Source organism: Neomonachus schauinslandi, chromosome 11, assembly GCF_002201575.2.
Source record: "Neomonachus schauinslandi chromosome 11, ASM220157v2, whole genome shotgun sequence".
Classification (NCBI taxonomy): Eukaryota; Metazoa; Chordata; class Mammalia; order Carnivora; family Phocidae; genus Neomonachus; species Neomonachus schauinslandi.
In genome coordinates this window covers 4409136-4427014 of record NC_058413.1, presented here as the reverse complement: position 1 = coordinate 4427014, position 17879 = coordinate 4409136, and the positions used below count along the sequence as shown (strand labels likewise).

The following is a 17879-nucleotide window of genomic DNA, read 5'->3' as shown; positions in this document are numbered from 1 at the left end:
GACACACTTGGCTCCCAGGTTCAGCCTCAGGCTGTTCAAGAGAACAGGTTCCCTTTGGTGCCTTCAGAGACTTAGAAGGTTTTCTCAAGGAAAACATTCCTTACTAGTGGAAATGCCAGTTTCTTCTCAAAGTCTGGGCTCGACAATTCCGTAGAGTCTTCCCTCGAAGGGGCAGGCACGTCAGGAGCTCCCATTTGCGTGCACTGCAGCATCCCGGGAGAACTTTTCTGGAAGGCCCAACACTGGGCGCACCGTGTGCACCCGCAATTAGCCACCGCCGTGACAGTGACGATGTTTCCCCCCTGCACAGGCACTGGCGCGAGGCCAGGCGGGCACCGTGCCTATCCCCCTGTCACAGACAGGACACTGAGGAGTCTCCTGAGCTCACTCGGGGCTCGGAGGCCGACTTCTCCGGCCGACAGGCTCTCTGCTCTGAACGACTCAGGAACCCCCTCGAAAAGACAGTTATCATATGATCTCACTCATATGCGGAATTTAAGAAACAAAACTGAGTACGATCATGGGGGAAAAGAGGAAAAATAAAACAAGATGAAACTGGGAGGGAGACAAACCATAAGAGACTCTTAATCATAGGAAGCACACTGAGGGCTGCTGGAGGGGCGGGGCGTGGGGGGCTGGGGTCACTGGGTGAAGGGCATGAGAGAGGACATGTGATGTCATGAGCACTGGGTGTGATATAAGACTGATGAATCACTGACCTCCACCTCTGAAACCAGTAATACATTATATGTTAATTAAAAATAAAATAAAATAAAATGATCCTTGATGACGTGCTCTGTCCCTCCGAGATCACTCCCAGAGACAATCTGGTAGGCTCTGCTGGCCCTGAAGTTTGGTTAGGGGCCCGGGGGGCAGGGCAAGACCCCCACCTCGCCATTCTGTCCCGCACATGGAGCCTCGAACCCTCGGGTGGGCGGAGAAGGGGGCGCCGCGTCTCCCGGCCGCCTTCCGCGGGAGCAAAGAGAGAAGAAACCCAGGCGGCGCGTTTAGGGGACATTAGGCGTCTCCAGTCCCCGCAGTGTTGCAGCACAGGAAGCGGGTCAAAGTGCACCCACCCTTCCAGGTGGGGCAATTCTCTCCTAGAGCCAGGTGACGATGTGTCCCTCCGCGGAAGTGGCCCTCGGCCCGGGGTGTGGCGACGTCGGGAGGAAAGGTCAGTGTGGCAGCCACACTTCCTGGGGGCTCCCGGGAGCCACATGCAAACGGAGGGAGCAGCCCTCCATCGCTGAGTCCCACCTGTACAATTTACATCTTTAATGCTCCTAGAGCTTTGTCTGACCCTGCTTCCGGTAGACACTGGACTCGATGTCTTCCACAAAACCCCCAGGTCATCAGCCTCGCTAGTGAGCCGAACAGAATTTCACCCTCGTCTTGGGGCTGGCCGTCCAGTGAGGGAGGGAGCCCAGCCAGAAACCTGGGACAAATAAATACGCGTGTGCTGACCCCAGGAAGAAGGCAGGGAGCAGACAGTGACCCGGGGAAGGGTCCTCCTGACATGGGATGGCCCGGCAGCCCCATCCGAGCTGGCGACTCAGATCCATAGCAGCCAGGCATGCGGGTCAGTGATGGAGGGGACTGCTAGCCCTTGTGCCTAACCCCTGGGCTGGCCTGCCTCCCACGGTCCATTTGCCATGCTGTCCTTACAATGCCTAACACCCCACCCCCTGCGCTCCCGGGACCTGCTGGGATCAGCCGGGAGGTCTCGCAGTGGCCTGGAGAGGGTGAGCGAGCTCTGCAGGCCAGGGGGGCACCCTGGGGCGCCAGGTCGAGGGGCAGTGCTCAGAGAGGGCCAGGCCAAGGTGGGTGCCGCTGTGCAGGGGGGCTGGGTTAACAGGAGGTGAGGCAGGCAGGGGCTTGGAGGCCCTGGGTGAAGTCCACGCTATTACTGGAACGGCAAGGTGTCCCTGTGGAAAAGAGGACAGGAAGCTGGCCTGGGTGAGGTGGGAGGCAGCGGGATGTGGACAAAGCAGGGGTGCAGGCCAGAGCGTCCTGCCAAGCCTGGGCCGCGTGTCCGCCATCTGCTGCCAGAACAGCGCAGCTGTGCCGGGAAGAGCCGACGTTCATACTCTGCAAAAATACAGATGTGGGTCATTTTTCTTTTTTAAGTCAAGTGATGTCATTAACCTAATCCAGTTCCCCCCTCCTTTTTTTTATTGTGGTATAATCGACCTCACATAGAATTTACTATCTTAACCATTTTTTTGGGAGAGAGAGAGAAAGAGAGGAGGTGGGGAGAGGGAGGGAAAGAGGGAGAGGGAGAGAGAGAATCTCAAGCAGACTCTGTGTGCTGAGCATGAAGCCCGACATGGGACTCGATCCCACAACCCTGAGATCACGACCTGAGCCGAAACCAAGAGTCGGCCACTCAACTGACTGAGCCACCCGGGCACCCCTCATCCTAACCATTTTTAAGTGACAACCCAGTGGCATTAATGATATTCCCAATGTTGTGCTACCATCACCCCCATCTACATGCACACTTTTCCATGACCTCAAACATCAAGCAATAGCTACCTCTTCCCCAGTGCTTGCCTCCCCTAGGGACCTCTCTCCTACTTTCTCTGTGGATTTGCAAATTCTAGGTATTTCACACAAGTGCAATCACACAATACGTGTCCTTTTGCAACCGACTTCTTTCACTCAGGGTCACGTGCTCAAGGTTCATTCAGGCGGAGGCCGCTCAGGGTTTCATCATCTTCGAGGCTGAACAACATCCCACTGAACAAAGGGCCACCTACGTTTCTCCACCCACCTGCTGACATTGAGTTCTTTCTGCATTTTGGCTATTGTGAAAAAGCCTAGTCCAGGTTTCTTTTTTAAAGACTTTATTTGAGGGGCACCTGGGTGGCTCAGATGATTAAGCGTCTGCCTTCGGCTCAGGTCATGATCCTAGAGTCCTGAGATCGAGCTCCACGTCGGGCTCCTGGCTTGGCGGGGAGCCTGCTTCCCTCTCCGTCTCTCTCCTGCTCATGCTCTCTCTCTCTCTGTATCTCTGTGTCTCAAACGAATCAAATCTTTAATAAAAAAAAAAAGAATGAAAAAAAGACTATTTGAGAGAGCGTGCACGTGCGACAGAGCGAGCGAGCGAGCACAGGAGTCAGGGGAACAGAGGGCGAGGAACAAGCAGACTCCCCAGTGAGCGTGGAGCCCAACATGGGGCTCAAATCCATGACCCTGAGATCATGACCTGAGCCAAAATCAAGAGTCCGGATGCTTAACTAAGCCACCCAGGTGCCCCAAGCCTAGTCCATTTTTTAAAAGCAGTAAACGTTCACGAGCTCAACCCTGAAGGCACATCACCCAGTTCCCCAGAGCAGAGGTTCTGCCTCTTTATGGGTAATATGCATGGTGAATAGTGACCCAGCACATCACCGGAGTCCTCACGGCGGTCTAGGGAAGCGGGTACTGGGATCTCCCCCATTTGACAGGGGAGGCAGTCGAGGCCCAGGGTGCACGGGTCTGGGGTTCACACCCACGTCTGTGGCTCCAGAACCACCTCACGGCCCAGAGCTGTACTGCTGGCCTGAGCAGGCTTTCCAGAACCTACTGGATGTTTCCAGCATATGGATGTGCCAAAGGCAGAGAACATGGAAGGTGATTCCTGTCAGCATGAGGGATGTCCGCAGAAGTTCGTGGTGTGGCCTTAGGGGAGAGCACTCCATGTTCCCAGGCTGGGTCCCACCACCCCTCACACCCCCGCGTCACAGCCCACTCCGGTGTCCTCGTCCTGTGGGACTGCGCCCCCTGCCGTCCACGGAGGGCATTGCAGGGGGAGTGTCTCCAGGGGCCGCCCGCTCTACTGTCTTCATTTCCACAAGGCAGGGCCGACCCCACGACACCCCACGCGACTCTCCAAGGACTCCTGCAGAAGAAAGCATGCACTACGGTTCCACAGGTTTTACTGTGCGGCTCAGAAGCCCTAACTACTCTCTGGGAGGAAGGCCCTACCTCTGGGAATGACACAGCTCGGAGGGCCTTGCAGTCAGAGAGCCCCTCGTCCCCAACCCGCTCCCCCGTTCCCTGACCTCAGGGCTCAGGACCTGTTGTCCCTCCTTGCCTGACTGACCCCACACAGATCTGGGCAGCCCCAAAGCCTCCCGGGACAGGTGGCTGCCTCTAGGATCCACTCCACAATGCCTCTGCTGTCTCTGCTACTGTCCCTTCACACCCAGTTCCCCGAACATCATGCAGCCCCGGCTCTCCACCCCCGCTGCCCCCCCGCTGCCCATCCTTCCCCGTCCTGCCTGTGCTGCCCGTGGTCACAGCACCAGCCCCTGCACCGCGACCCTCCTTCCTTGCTGGACCAAGAGCAAAGGACAAGAGTAAGGACTCTGGGCCCAGACTGGTTTGAATCCCAGCTCCTTAAAAGAGCAAATCACTAGCAACAGGTACACTCAAGAGATGGGGTTTGCTCAGGCTTTGTCCACCTTGCCAGAAGCAGAATCCAGATCGTGTCTCTCTTGGCGTTAGCTCCCGGGTCCCAGCTGCGCCCCCACACCATGCCCTTGGGCCCTGCCGCCTTCGGTGGGGTGGAGGGCAGCCAAGAACACAACCTTATCTCCTCAACAAGCCTCCAGTCTGCAGCTTGGGACGGCCGTGCTTGTCATTCTTCCCAAATTCCAGGCTTCTCTGGCTCAGGGAGGCTTTTGCTGACAAAACTAAGCTCACAGACATGGTGCTCAAGTTAGAACAATCTGCCACGGGAATGCAAAGCTTTTTATATCATAACTCAGAAACACGGCCTCCAGAAAACAGTTTATTTTTATATTCTGTAAACATGAGCTTCACAATGAGCACAAACGTGGAGCGATCTCGATGGTGTTTACCCGGAGGACGGTCTGTGGGTTCACAATAACTGGAAGAGAGAGAACAGGGTCACGGCTTGGCCACATCTGATGTTTGCGGGCTACGGTGAGACCCTGTCACCGGACGACCTGCTCTTTCCACGGGGAGTCGGCCTGGCACCAGCCCTCCCCAGGTGGAGGGCCCTGCCGGCCCCATACCATGAGGGCTTCCTGGGGGCGCTGCCTGCCTCCCCCTCGCGCTCTGTGAGCCCCGGCAGAAGCAGCAGCAGCTGTAACTCCCGGGGGCCCGGAGGTCAGGAGCGGCCTGGCCTGGCCCTTCTTCCCCCCCGTGTGCCGTGAGACCTGTGGGCTGCTTGGGGCTGGACGGCCCCGAATGGCCGAACCCGAGGCTGCCTGGAGGTGGCACAGGGTGGCAGAGAGGCTCCTACGGACCTGACCTGAGGGAAAGCCAGCCTACTGGGTCGGAGTATTTTATTTTATTTTATATTTATTTTTTTTGAAGATTTTATTTATTTATTTGACAGAGAGACACAGTGAGAGAGGGAACACAAGCAGGGGGAGTGGGAGAGGGAGAAGCAGGCTTCCTGCTGAGCAGAGAGCCCGATGCGGGGCTCGATCCCAGGACCCCGGGACCATGACCTGAGCCGAAGGCAGACGCTTAACGACTGAGCCACCCAGGCGCCCTGTGTTGGGGTATTTTAATAACTCGGCGCCACTGGCAGTTCAGGGTAGCAGTTACGGTGGTGACCAGGGACTGTGCGTGCTACATGTTTCCCAAGACAGGATGCCCCAGCCTGCGGGTCCCAGCCTTGAGGAGCCCCCACAAGGTGACTTCCAAGGGAGGCTCCTGCAGGGACGGTCCTGTTCCTGCTCGTGGATTACCCGGGCAGAGGTGGGGGGCCGAGGATTAGAACAAAGAAGGGTAACATGTGGGGGACAAGAAGAGTGGAGAGAGCGCAGGCCAGGCCTGGGCTAGGCGCCCCTCCATGGTGGAAGGGCAGAAAGTGGGCAGTGATAGTTGATGGGGGCCTCCTGTGACCCCATGTGCCCCGAGGCCCTCCATCCTGGATGTGCGGAGCCCGCCCCTACCCCAGGAGGTTGGTCAGGGAAACCCGGGGCTCCTGCCCTTACCCAGGAAATGCCCTCACCTTCCCGACTCCTCGCACCACACACTTCTGTGACACCCCTGCAGCGGGCACCAAAACGCCACCGAACGAAGCTTCTTTTCCTCTTCCTGCTAACTGGCTGCTGAGCCCACCCCAGGGCCCCTCTGCTCCCTCACGCACGGGTCATGAGCCCCCACGGGGGCACCCACGGGTGAGGCCTCTGCTGTGAAGTCGCCCCTCAGACTCACTGCTGCTCCTGCAGCTCCACTCCGGGTCTCCTGAGACCACGCCGGGGCCACCCCCTCCCCATGCGGCTCAGGTGGTCGCTGCCCCTGGTCCGCGCCCACCTTGCCTCCAGAACCACGTCATGCAGCTCCCTCTCGTCCATGGCAGGCTTTGTTTCTTCGCCTCTCTGACTCCTGACCCCACCTCCACCCCTTCCCACCTGCAAACCGACCCCCGCGCGGTCCCCAGCAGACCCCTGGACTTCCTGCCCAGCAGCGAGGCCAGCAGATGGACGCTCACTTCATCACCAAGCCACACTGCTGCCTGGCCCTTCACCCTGACCGAGCTGGGAGGAGGGCCCTCCTGTCTGAGGCATCCCATCGCCGGCACGCCGAAGCCCACACTCCTCATCCCGCCCCCCCTCAGGCACCCCTGGCTCCCCCCTTTGAAATCTCATATTGATTTTTGGCCTTCTCTATCAACCAACAGCCCCCTGATCCTCCAGCCTCCCTGCTCCCCTGGAGACTTTGCAGACGGGCTCCCTCTCCTCCCCTTCCCATGTTCCATCACACACGCATGCGTGTAAATGTGTGCGGACGGATATATGTACCCAGAGGCACAAGGTCGGGTGTTGCTCAGGCCCCACTAGAATCGAAGATTCGTTCCCGTTCCCGTGTAGAGGGGCAGTTCATTTAGCATGTGCTGCTGAGCGACGTTCTGCTGAGAGGACCCCACACCACGTCCCTTTCTTTGTCCAGTCTTTGTGCAGGACATGAGAGCCGCCTCTGGTGTCCCCCTCCGTGTCTACTGGGGCACGCTGTGTCGGCTTGCAGTGAAGGCGAATGTCTGCCTTGCCGCAGCGACCGGCTGAGCCGCAGCCCGGGGGCAGCACCGGAGGCTCCCGGGGCCCTCTCCCTCCGCACCCTTGGCCTGGTTAAGAGTGATCTCCATCTGCCCCTCCCCATCAGACCCAGGGGACCGGAGCAGAGCTCTCTCCCAGGTGTCTGTGGCCGCTGCACCCTAGCGGCCCCAGGCCCCCAGCAGCCGCAGGACCAGTGGATGAAGCAGGGCGGGGACATGGCGCCTGCCACACTTTCTCTAACTTACCTTTTTTCCTCTTGTAGTTTTTCCTTTTCTGAAATCTCATATTGATTTTTGGCCATGATTCTGTCTTTTCAATGACTGTGGCTTCTACCCGAACGAGATCTTTTCTAGAAGGGAGAAAGATAATCAATGATATACCTTCTTATTTTTCGATCTTACTAATGCTTTATGTTAAGAATTTCTAAACAAAGTTTTACTTTCTTTTTTGCTGATTATAAAAGTAGTATGTCCTCCCTGCAGATATATATATATATTTTTTAAAGATTTTATTTATTTGACAGAGTGAGCACAGCGAGAGAGGGAACACAAGTAGGGGGAGTGGGAGAGGGAGAATCAGGCTTCCTGCTGAGCAGGGAGCCCGATGCGGGGCTCGATCCCAGGACCCTGGGACCATGACCTGAGCTGAAGGCAGACGCTTAATGACTGAGCCACCCAGGCGCCCCTCCCTGCAGATATTTTGAAAACCACCAACAAGCATGATCAAGAACAGTGTAGAAGGAAGGGGAGAAGGCTGGGGGGACGGGGATCAAGGGGTGTGAACTTCTAGTTATGAAGTGACTTCGCACAGGGAGTCTGGTCGATAAGACTGTAATCACTTTGGGAGGTGACAGAGGGTAACTAGGCCTATGGAGGTCTGCACTTGGTAAAGTACAGAGGATGGATATGATATTGTATGTGAACTGTAATTTAATAATAAAAAAGAACAGCACAGGGGCAGCTGGCTGTCTCAGTTCGAAGAGCATATAACTCTTGATCTTGGGGTTGTGAGTTCAAGCCCCATGTGGGGGTGGTGTTTACTTAAAAACAGAAAAAAAGAACAGGGTAGTCTGTCAACAAATCTTACAAGCCTCCACTGTAATAATTAGTAACAGAATTATTACTAATACTGGTTTGGCCCAGGTGTCCTCTGCCTGGCCTCCCATGCAGCCCGCGTGGGTCCTAGACAAAGCCCAGTGTGAGCGAGCGCCTTACCCAAGGAGCGGCTTGCCAAGTAATGTGAAGTTGTCAGCTCCAACCAGCAGGACCTGCGAACGGAACAGACGCGTTACCAACAAGTGATGGGACAGTCAGCGGCGCAGACTCTGGAGCACGAGGAAGGTACCGGCCACCTTCCTAGCCGTTCCTGGGGTTCGAACCGGTGGGGATGCAGGCCGGCCCCGGGCTACTGTGCCGCAGCTCCTGGGGTTCCTCCTGTGCGGGCCCAACAGCAGAGCCAGGACCACTGTCCCTGAGTACTTGGCGCAGTGATGGCGCATCCAGAGAACAGTGGCAACTGTCCTGTGCAAACAACGGTGGCTTTTTTTTTTTTAACTTTTTATCAAAAGTTATAACATATACAGGGAAAAAAATCACACTGTGGTGTCTTTTGAGGCAGTTCATAACTGCTAATCCCGCTAAGATATAGGTTCAAGTGTGGTTTTTTTTTTGTTTTTTTTTTTAAAGATTTTATTTATTTATTTGCTAGAGAGAGAGAGATAGCAAGAGAGGGAACACAGCAGGGGGCGTGGGCGAGGGAGAAGCAGGCTTCCCGCTGAGCAGGGAGCCCAATGTGGGGCTCGATCCCAGGACCCTGGGTCATGACCGGAGCCGAAGGCAGACGCTTAACGACTGAGCCACCCAGGCGCCCTCAAGTGTGTTTTTTTAAAGCCTAGGAAATTCCATGTGGACATTCCAGAAACCGTCCTCAGCGTGGCCAAGCGTGGCCTCAAATGAAGACATCTTTGCATTGCAAGGGCAGTGGTATTTTTAGTAGATGTTGAAGACCATCTTAAGTTTTACTGATAAGAAAAATACCTGACCAGGGATGCCTGGCTGGCTCAGTCGGTTAGGTGTCTGCCTTCGGCTCAGGTCATGATCTCAGGGTCCTGAGACTGAGCCCCGCATCAGTCTCCCTGCTCAGCGGGGAGTCTGATCCTCCCTCTGACCCTCCCCCCTCTCGTGCTCTCTCTCTCAAATAAAAAATAAAATCTTAAAAAAAAAAATACCCGATTGTATAAAACTTAAATATTTAAAGACAAAGTGTATTTTATAACAACATCAATGGACTCTGTATGTTTGATGATGACAAATAATCAAAATGCTATCCTACAGTTACTTTCAGGTTGACACTTTCTCTGCTACTGAATTTCCTAAGTGAGGAAAACCAATCTGCATTAGGTGGTGCTTTCTATAATATTTTCGTTAATGTGAAATGTTTCCAAACAATGTCTTTTTAGGGGGCGCCTGCTGGCTCAGTTGGTGGAACGCAAACGCGTGACTCTTGATCTTGGGGTCGTGAGTTCGAGCCCCACATTGGGTGTAGGGATTACTAAAAAAAGCAAATAAACTTAAAAAAAAAAAGTCTTTTAGAAATCTTCTCAGATACACTCCTAAAGCCTCCTACTTATCTCAGACATTATGGAGCAAACGTGCCCTTGCTCAGGGGCTCGCGACAGAGCCCCCGTGTCATTAAGAAGCGAGCACGGCTGGCTGCTGATGGCGATACGGTTGATTAGCTCAGCTCTGAGCTTAGACCACAGGCTGTGAGAATACGTCTTAGAAACAGAGTTTAATGCTCCCCTTGGTGTAAACTCTGCAATCACAAAGGAAGGAGGAATATAGAAAACTATTATAGAAAATTTACATGTATACAGACATACATTTTAGGATTTATTTATTTGAGAGAGAGAGAGAGAGAGAGAGAGAGCGCACGCTCGAGCGAGTGCATGAAGGGAGAGGGAGAGAGAGTCCCAAGCAGACCCTGCGTCAAGCTCGGAGCCTGAGGCGGGGCTCGATGCCACGACCCTGAGACCATGACCTGAGCCGAAACCAAGAGGTGGACGCTCAACTGACCGCGCCACCCAGGCGCCCCTGAAAACTTAGATTTTATATACTTTTATAAACAGAGTAAGAAAAAAACAAAGAAGGCCGCCCACAACAGCCAACAGAATCATAAGTGATGGGTAGACACGCAAGGCCAAATACGTAGCTGAGCAGTGCAGGATGGCGGGTAAGCATGTCAGCCCCAGGGAGACGCCTCTAAGACCAGCCTCTCTGTTTGAAAGCAGCCAGCAAAGCCAAGGCTAGAGCAGCGCTCCCGCCGAAACCCTCTCTCTGTAAATACGCGGAAAGCCCTCCGCCTGTAACTGGGGTGTTCATTCCTTTCTACGGGAGAACGTTCCTGAGACGTGAGACCACTCAGCACACATAAGCAGCTCCGAGGAAGTCTCCTGAGGGAGGGGGCAGCTGGCGGGGCCGCCACACCCGGGGGGACACCTGCGCTCCCCGATCCTCGGCTCCGCTTGCCTTCGCCCACCGACCCAAGAAAGCCTCCCCAGGGATGAACCCGGGGGCAGGAGGGCATGTTTGGTGGCTGCGCCCCCAGGTGCACAGGCACGGCCAGTCTCACCTTCTCCAGCCGTATCCTCTCTCCACACCCAACGTCTAATTCGTTGTCAATTAAAATCAGATCCTCAGAGGTCACCTTCCACTGGTGGCTGGCGAAGTGCACCACAGCGAAGAGTCGGCCGTACCGGCCTGTGGCAATCAGCTCGTTCACCCTCCCCACGACCTCTGCGGGGCAGAAAACAGAACAGGCGGCGGGCCAGTCCGCTGCTCACACCGGGCATGGCAGCCGCGCCGCCCCACACGGCCCAGGCCCGCAGCAACAGTGATACGAGGCTGTGTGCGCCCTGCTCTCCCTCAGCAGGACAGGAAGCTCCAGCCGCAGCAGGGACATCAGGTGATGTGACAGATGGCACCCCTGGTGAGGTCACCTGCTGCTGAAGGCCGCGCCCCTCCCCACGGCCAGCGCTCGGCCTGCCATTCCCAGGAGCACGGGCTCGTCTGCGAGGGGGGCTTCTAGAGACATGCGTCCCCCAGACCTCATGGAATGCCCCATGGCCACCCGTGATTCTCTGGCCTGAGCACTCCGCGTGCCTGGCTCCATCTCTCTGACTCTGGGGTGGAAAGACCTTCACCCTGTGGGATTCCCAGTCTTTACTGAGAAAAAGCCAGAGGACTGGCAAAGCGAGAGGAGAGGCCTTTCTGCAAACCAGGAAAAGCTAGAATTACACCCCCTGGTGCTAGAACTACTTGCAAGCCTCTGGGCTTGCACACAGCTCTGGGCTGCCACGGCCTCACCTCAGCTCATGGTCCCCTCTCTCCTGCCCTGTTCACTGTCTGATAAGCGTCTACGAGCCCTGACCCAGCCGCCCGGCCTGGGGCTGGGGGTTTGGAGAGGAGCACACAGTTCCTGCCTCGGAAGCAGAGTCAGGCTGGAGCCGCGGCTGGAGAAGGGGCAGAATGCTGTTAATCTTGCGCCCCGCGCTGACCTGCATCTCCAGCCTTGTGAGGGAAATAGGATCCCACACTCGCTCATGGCAATGGTGGCCGGCCACACTGTCCCTCCTCGTGTCCCGACACCCCGACAATTTCTGCGACTCCCGGGACAGCACCGGCACCCCCGGTTCTTCTGACTGTGGAGAAATCTTTCCCTGCCCCCACGTTCCTACCAACACCAGGGAGACAGGGATGGACCAAGGGCCCCCCCGCTCGCTTACACCGCCTGCCTTGACCATGGTGGGTGCTTGGGAGCATTTGCGAAACGAATGAGGGTTTATATTTTTGTGTCAAGTGGCAAAAATGAGCCTGAGTATTCACACTGTGCCGGGTCTCAGGGCACGTGGAAACATGAGATCCTGTTCTGTGGCCAGGGGACCACCTCGGTGGGGGGAGGAGGGACCACCGCCCTCCAGTTCCTGCCTCTGTCACCTGCATGGTGTCTGGTCTCCTCAGCGGGGTCTGGCAGGACAGCTTCTGGCCAAGGTGGTGAACTCAGAGATGTTTTAGGAACGTATCTGTAAAACACAGTTTACATGTGTGCGGCATGCCCGTGGGCAGACAGTTCAGAGTCTGTAAGAAATGGCTGTGCTCAGGCTGGGGGGCCGTCACTGCCCTGCCAATGCGTGAGTCTTGGGTACAGACCTGCCCCCTGGTGGGGCCAAGGACGGGCTCCTGCGCAGCCTCTCAGGTGGGCCGCGTATTTCAAGAAACACCCACTAATCACTCAATAATCAAAACAGGAATTCCAACCATTTTATTCCAGAAGAGCCCCTCCTGGGAATAACTACCTCCCGAGGAGACTGGCCCCTCTTAGCGTCCTCGGGGCACACGGGCTCTCAGAGGTGTGGGCTGCAGTGCTGCCCCCCCCCCCCACCCAAAGGCAAGTTCTCTGCCTCTCGCCAGGCTCTTGTGCCTCATCCTGGCATTCCAGGGCTCTGCGAGCAGGGCTCCCATGATAGGACCACTTCCCCTGCTCTGCCCCAAGCCGGTCTGTCCCGACCTCTAACTCCTACCAGGTAGGTGCCCGCTCGGCCTTCATGCCCAGACAGGAGCCAGGCCTGGATCTGAACCCCACCTCTGCCACCAGAGTAACACGACCGTGGCAAGCATCTCACGACCATGTGCTCCAGTTTCTTTCATGGAGCAAATGGGAATAAAAAAAGCACCTGCCTCCAGGGTCGCGCAGGGTCAGGAGGGACGGTGTGCCCAGAAGGACTGGGCAGTGTGGGGGCGCGCTCAGCGCTCAGGGGCCATGGCACTGCCGTCACTGCCCGTCCTGTGCTGCAGCCAGGCATCTGCCCCGCCCCCCGCTCAGCCTGGAGCCAATGAGCCGGCTGTGCAGGGAGGGGAGCCCACGGGCAACAGGAGGCGGCAGGGTCTTTCCCACTTGCTGATCTCGTTTGGCCTCGAATTCCTGAGGTCTACGAAGAGGGGAGAACTCAGGAGAGCCCACATCGAATTCAATTATTCAGAACCATTTTAAAGCTTTTGTTGCTGTTTGCTGCCACAGAGGGAACCTTTCCTGACCTCAGTCTTTCTGCAGCAGAGCTCCGGCGAGGAAAAAAGGCTGCTCACCGGGGAAGAGCGGCTGCTTCTGCAACTGGGCCCAGGCCCTTGTGCTTCTACTGGCAGCCAGCAGGTGCTCAACACGGGCACGTACAACAAATGCTCTCCGCACTGGGGTTCGGGGCACTGTGGCGTCAACTGGCCAGGGAAATGAAACTGAGCTCGACCGCTGTGCTCCTCTCAGAGCACCCGGAAACATGCTCCCGCTCTGTGGCCAGGCAGTGGCCTCTGATGGACAAGGAGGAGTGGGGTCTGATGTAGGAGCTCTGGCCTCCTCGCCGGGCCTGGCCATCCCCTGCTGCCGACCGCAAAACAACAGATGCCGGAAACCCGGCACTCCATGGGCAAGAGAAAGAATAAGCCAAAGTAACTGACATTCCCCCTTAGGATCTCTCTCTATAACCTGATTCTGTTTTTGACTTCTCTTTTGAGCAACATAAAAGCCCCCCTGAATCTCCCCACTTCTGAGTCTGTGATGCAGGAGCAGCCGATACTCTGGACAACTCCCTGTATGCCAGGCGCTGTCCTAAGCTCTTTAAATGTAGAAATTTACTGAATGCACACACAACTCCACTGACAGAGATCCTAACACCACTTCCATCTTGCAGAAGAGGAAACAAAGCTCAGGGACCCCGGGCTGCAAGGGGCGGGGCCAGGATAGGACCCAGGAGCTTCCTAATTCTTAACTGCCACCCTCTATTGCTCCTGGATATTCCTACCAGCGGGTGTGATTTTGTCCAATTTACTTTCTATAGTTTACATTAAAGGTTTTTTTCCCCTGGGGCGCCTGGGTGGCTCAGTCCGTTAAGTGTCTAACTCTTGATTTCGGCTCAGGTCATGATCTCAGGGTCATGAGTGAGCCCCGCATTCAGACTCTGCGCTCAGTGAGGAGTCTGCTTGAGATTCTCCTCTCTTTCTCGCCCCCCCTTAAATAAACAAAATCTTTTAAAAAAAGGTTTTTTTGCCGTAAGTGTATTTTAATACTAAATAAACTCTTCCAAGTGATACTTATTTTTTTCTTCCAAATGATATTTAAGTTCTTCCTAAAAATTCTGATCCAACCCTCCTGTGATTCCCTCTTCCCAGTTAGAAGTTTCTAATTAGGAGCCACAAGCTTTCCTTAATAAAATCAGCTGCATAAGGCCTAGAAGCACATTTATCTTTGGACGCTTGATGTTCCATCTACGTTTATGTCAAGGGTTTTAAAAAAATACTATCAAAAAATTAAGAGAAAATTTAGATGTTCTCGAAAACCCACGCATATGCCAGTTTGACTTTAGAAAGACAGTCCTACAAATGACGAGTCACCCAAACCCACGTTTTGATACATTACCCTTGTGGAACTGAAGTGCTCCGTGAACCGAACCTTCGGGAAGCGGACCCCAGGGAAGCTGAGGGAACAAGAAACAGTGATCGTTACCAGCAAGAAATGCCACTGCTCTTCAGAAAGCGAAATGCACAAGTACTACCACTGGTGCCCGAGTTTGAGCCCCAGATCGCAATGCACCTGCGGGAAAACCAAGGTCAACAAAGCTAGAACAACATCGCTTATAGTTATTGCTTGTGTGTGTCGAGATGTGTTCTCATGCCGTCAAAAAGGGCCTAAAACCAGAACCGCTCACCCACTGATCCGATCCTTGACCGCCAAGTGCCCAACGGGTTCAGATGCTGTTCTGTGCTTTTGAGACGGCCCGCGGAGCCCACCTCCTCAACGGAGCTGGTTTCTGCGACCAATGGCATGTGGTAGAGGGAAGGGCACAGTACTTCTCAGATTAAGTTATAAAAGACTGGAACGGAGGCCTTCTGCCCATGGTACAGCTGGTGAGCTTGGAAACAGAAAGCCCGGCCCCAGCTGACAAGAGCGCCAGAACCACCCAGCTAAGCTGCTCCTGTAAATGCTGTGCATGACAAACACTGGTCATCTTAAGCTGCTAAGCTCTGGGGTAACTTGTTGTGCAGCAGTAGATGACTAATACACCAAGGGACAAAGGCAATCACCGTCTACCAAGCGAAGGTCCCAGTAATCAAATGCAGAGTTTAAGAGCGAAAAGCAGAGGACAGCAACTCAGTAACTGTCAAGGGTTTATTTATTCATTTATCTCCGGAGATGTCCTGTTACTGAAGTTTCCTTTGTGGGGCTCCTGGCTGGCTCAGTTGGTAGAGCATGCGGCCCTTGATCTCGGGGTTGTGAACTCGAGCCCCACGTTGGGTGTGGAGCCTACTAAATGAAAAAAAAGTTTCCTCTGTATCTATTTTTTTGAGAGTTTTTGTTATGAATGGATGTGGAATTCTGTCAACTATTTCGTGCATCTACTGATGCATGTTTTTTTTATAATTGAGCTATAATTGACATTCCATAAAATTCACCCTTTTATAGCTACCTGTTAGCAGGTGTTCCCAATTATTGGTGTCTTGGGCTGGTTTGTCCTCTACTACCTCGCTGTGCCTGGGGTTTAGACCTTCGGCCTTATCTCTTCTTTCTCTATGATCATTCCTCTGCCAATTGCATCTAGTGGAATGAATTTAAATATCCTGTCTACACTGGTGACTCCCAGGTTTACACCTGCAGCTTGGATGTGACCATCCAGTTGTCTATTTGCTATCACCACTTGCAAGTCTAACAGGCATCTCAAAACCTACGAAGGTTCCAGATCCCCGCCATGCCTGCTTCTCTTCCCCATCTCACACAATGCTAGCTCCGTTAAAAGCATGGATTATTTATTACTGATGTATTCCACCCCTCCCCCATAAGTTCCTGATGCAAAAACATGCTCCATAAATGGGTGAATGAATGAAGTCCACTCTGCTGAGTCAGCACATGAAGCCCTGGTTGAAATACGCCCTGACGGGGGACTCAGCACCTCTCCTGGGAGCCACCCCACTGTTAAAGGCTCAGTTGGAAAGTTTCTGCCCCTGATCTGCTTCCCTGTAACTCTCAGCTATGGTCTTGCCTTAGCCCTGGACCCCAGAAGGAACAAATGCACTCCCTCCTCTCCCACAGGGTCATCCTTTAGCTCTCTGAGGATTGTGGTCTGTCTACCATCCTGTTTTCCTCTCTCACTCTTCAAGGTCCCATCCGCTTATCATTTTGGTCGCCTTCTCTGTACTCCATGTTATCTGTGTTTCTTAAAGTGGGAGTCTGGAATTGAACACAGCATTCCAGAGGTGGTTTTATGTGGGTAGAATGGAGTAATTTCCAGTGCTTTTGTTAAAACGTCCCTCCCTACTTAAATCCAAGTTTTACTAATGGAAAACGTCAAGCACAGGAAGTAAAGAGGACAGAACCGTGAGCCCAGAGCCCCCGAGCAGCTGTTCCCAGACTCAACAGTTAACAGCTCACGACCAACGTTTTTTGATTCACACTGCCTCTGGCCCAACTTTGCGATTATTTTTACGTAAGTCACAGATACATTGTTTAATCAGTAAAGATGTCAGTATACGCCTATGAAAAATAAATATTCTTAAAAAACACACATAACATAGGCACTGTTACCACATCTTAAAAAGGGAACGATTCTTTAATACTGTCAAATATACAATTAGACTTAATTTTAAAACATACTTAAACACTCCCACACACAAACAACACACTCCAATCATTTCAGGCAAAAATACAGTGTTTCTGGCGAACATAACTGTTTTGAACCTCATAAAAATACGGCTACTGCTTTTACTGAATGGGTTAAGATTTGGCAAGGACGTTCACCACCACTTCCCAGAGGAGGACAGCGAGGGTTCTAAAGAGCGGCTCGAAGCCTGGGAGCGACGGTAGAGCACAGGCCTGGGAGCCGTACCGAGCCGTCGGAATCACTCTCGACCCACTTCCCTGCGTGTGACCCTGGGCAAGTCACCCAAGTTGTCTGAACCGAGCCTCAGTTTGCTCCCCAGGCAACACAGGCACTGTAGCGAGCTGAAGAGCTGATGTCAGTAGCGAAGCCGCGAACTAAAGGAACCAGGATCCGAACCCGGGTTTCCCCGACTGCAAAGCGAGAACTACATTCACCGCACCGAAAAAAGCGGTCAGCACCGAAGGCACCGAGGCAGACACGGACCCGCGCGCCCCGTTCGCCCCGCTCCCTCTTCTCACCCCGCCACCCGGGTCTCACCCGCTCCGGGCCCGGACACTCTCAGGCAGCTGCGGCTGCACGCGGACGCCAGCCCCCCGAAGGCGACCGTCACGACCCGGGTTGTCACGGCCGCCGCCATCTTCCCGCAGCTTCGGCCGGAAGCGGAAACGGCCTCGGCGCGAACCTTGTGCGTCGACGCACAGGCTCCGGCCCGGGAACTCCGCCTGTCGCGGCAGCAGGACCTCAGCGGCTCTGGGCCCGGGCCCGGCGGCGGCCATGGCCTCGGCGGCCGTGGAGAGCTTCGTGACCAAGCAGTTGGACCTGCTGGAGCTCGAGAGAGACGCGGAGGTCGAGGAGCGCAGGTACGGCGTCGGTCGGCAGTTCCCCAGCCCGGCCGGCCTCGGGCAGAGATTTGCCCTCCCGCCCCCCGAGTCCCGCCAGCGGCCCTGGGGTGCTCGGCCGCCGCTGGGGATGGGACTCTGTCGCCTCTCGGGCGGCCCGTGCCGGTGTGGGGCCCTTAAGAAGCCTTTTCTTTTCGGCCTGGAGCCCCCCACTCCCGAACATTCAGTCCTAGGTCCTGCCTCTTCCCTCAGCGCGTCCTCAGCCCTGTCCCTTCTTCGGTGCGGGGCCGGTGGGAGGGCTCGAGGATGCGGCCGCCTGGG

The 17879-nt window shown here is 54.9% G+C and overlaps 2 protein-coding genes across 2 annotated transcripts in view; one reads left to right on the top strand and one right to left on the bottom strand.

The window, feature by feature from the left end:
• Nucleotides 1-4764: 4764 nt before the first annotated feature.
• MRPL21 (mitochondrial ribosomal protein L21) lies at nucleotides 4765-17386 on the bottom strand. The gene is made up of 7 exons (XM_021685592.1): nucleotides 17257-17386; nucleotides 14484-14541; nucleotides 12014-12099; nucleotides 10650-10813; nucleotides 8234-8286; nucleotides 7265-7368; nucleotides 4765-4876 (listed from the first exon to the last, which is right to left on the bottom strand). The coding sequence occupies exons 1-7, from the start codon at nucleotides 17354-17356 to the stop codon at nucleotides 4806-4808; spliced, it is 636 nt and encodes a 211-aa protein (XP_021541267.1). The 5' UTR covers nucleotides 17357-17386; the 3' UTR covers nucleotides 4765-4805.
• A 49-nt stretch (nucleotides 17387-17435) lies between these two features.
• The window catches only part of IGHMBP2 (immunoglobulin mu DNA binding protein 2), a 27091-nt gene continuing 26647 nt past the window's right edge, over nucleotides 17436-17879 (top strand). The window contains exon 1 of the mRNA XM_021685591.1: nucleotides 17436-17579. Coding sequence (XP_021541266.1) covers nucleotides 17494-17579 — 86 coding nt within the window. The 5' untranslated portion in view covers nucleotides 17436-17493. The remainder of the gene's footprint in view (nucleotides 17580-17879) is intronic.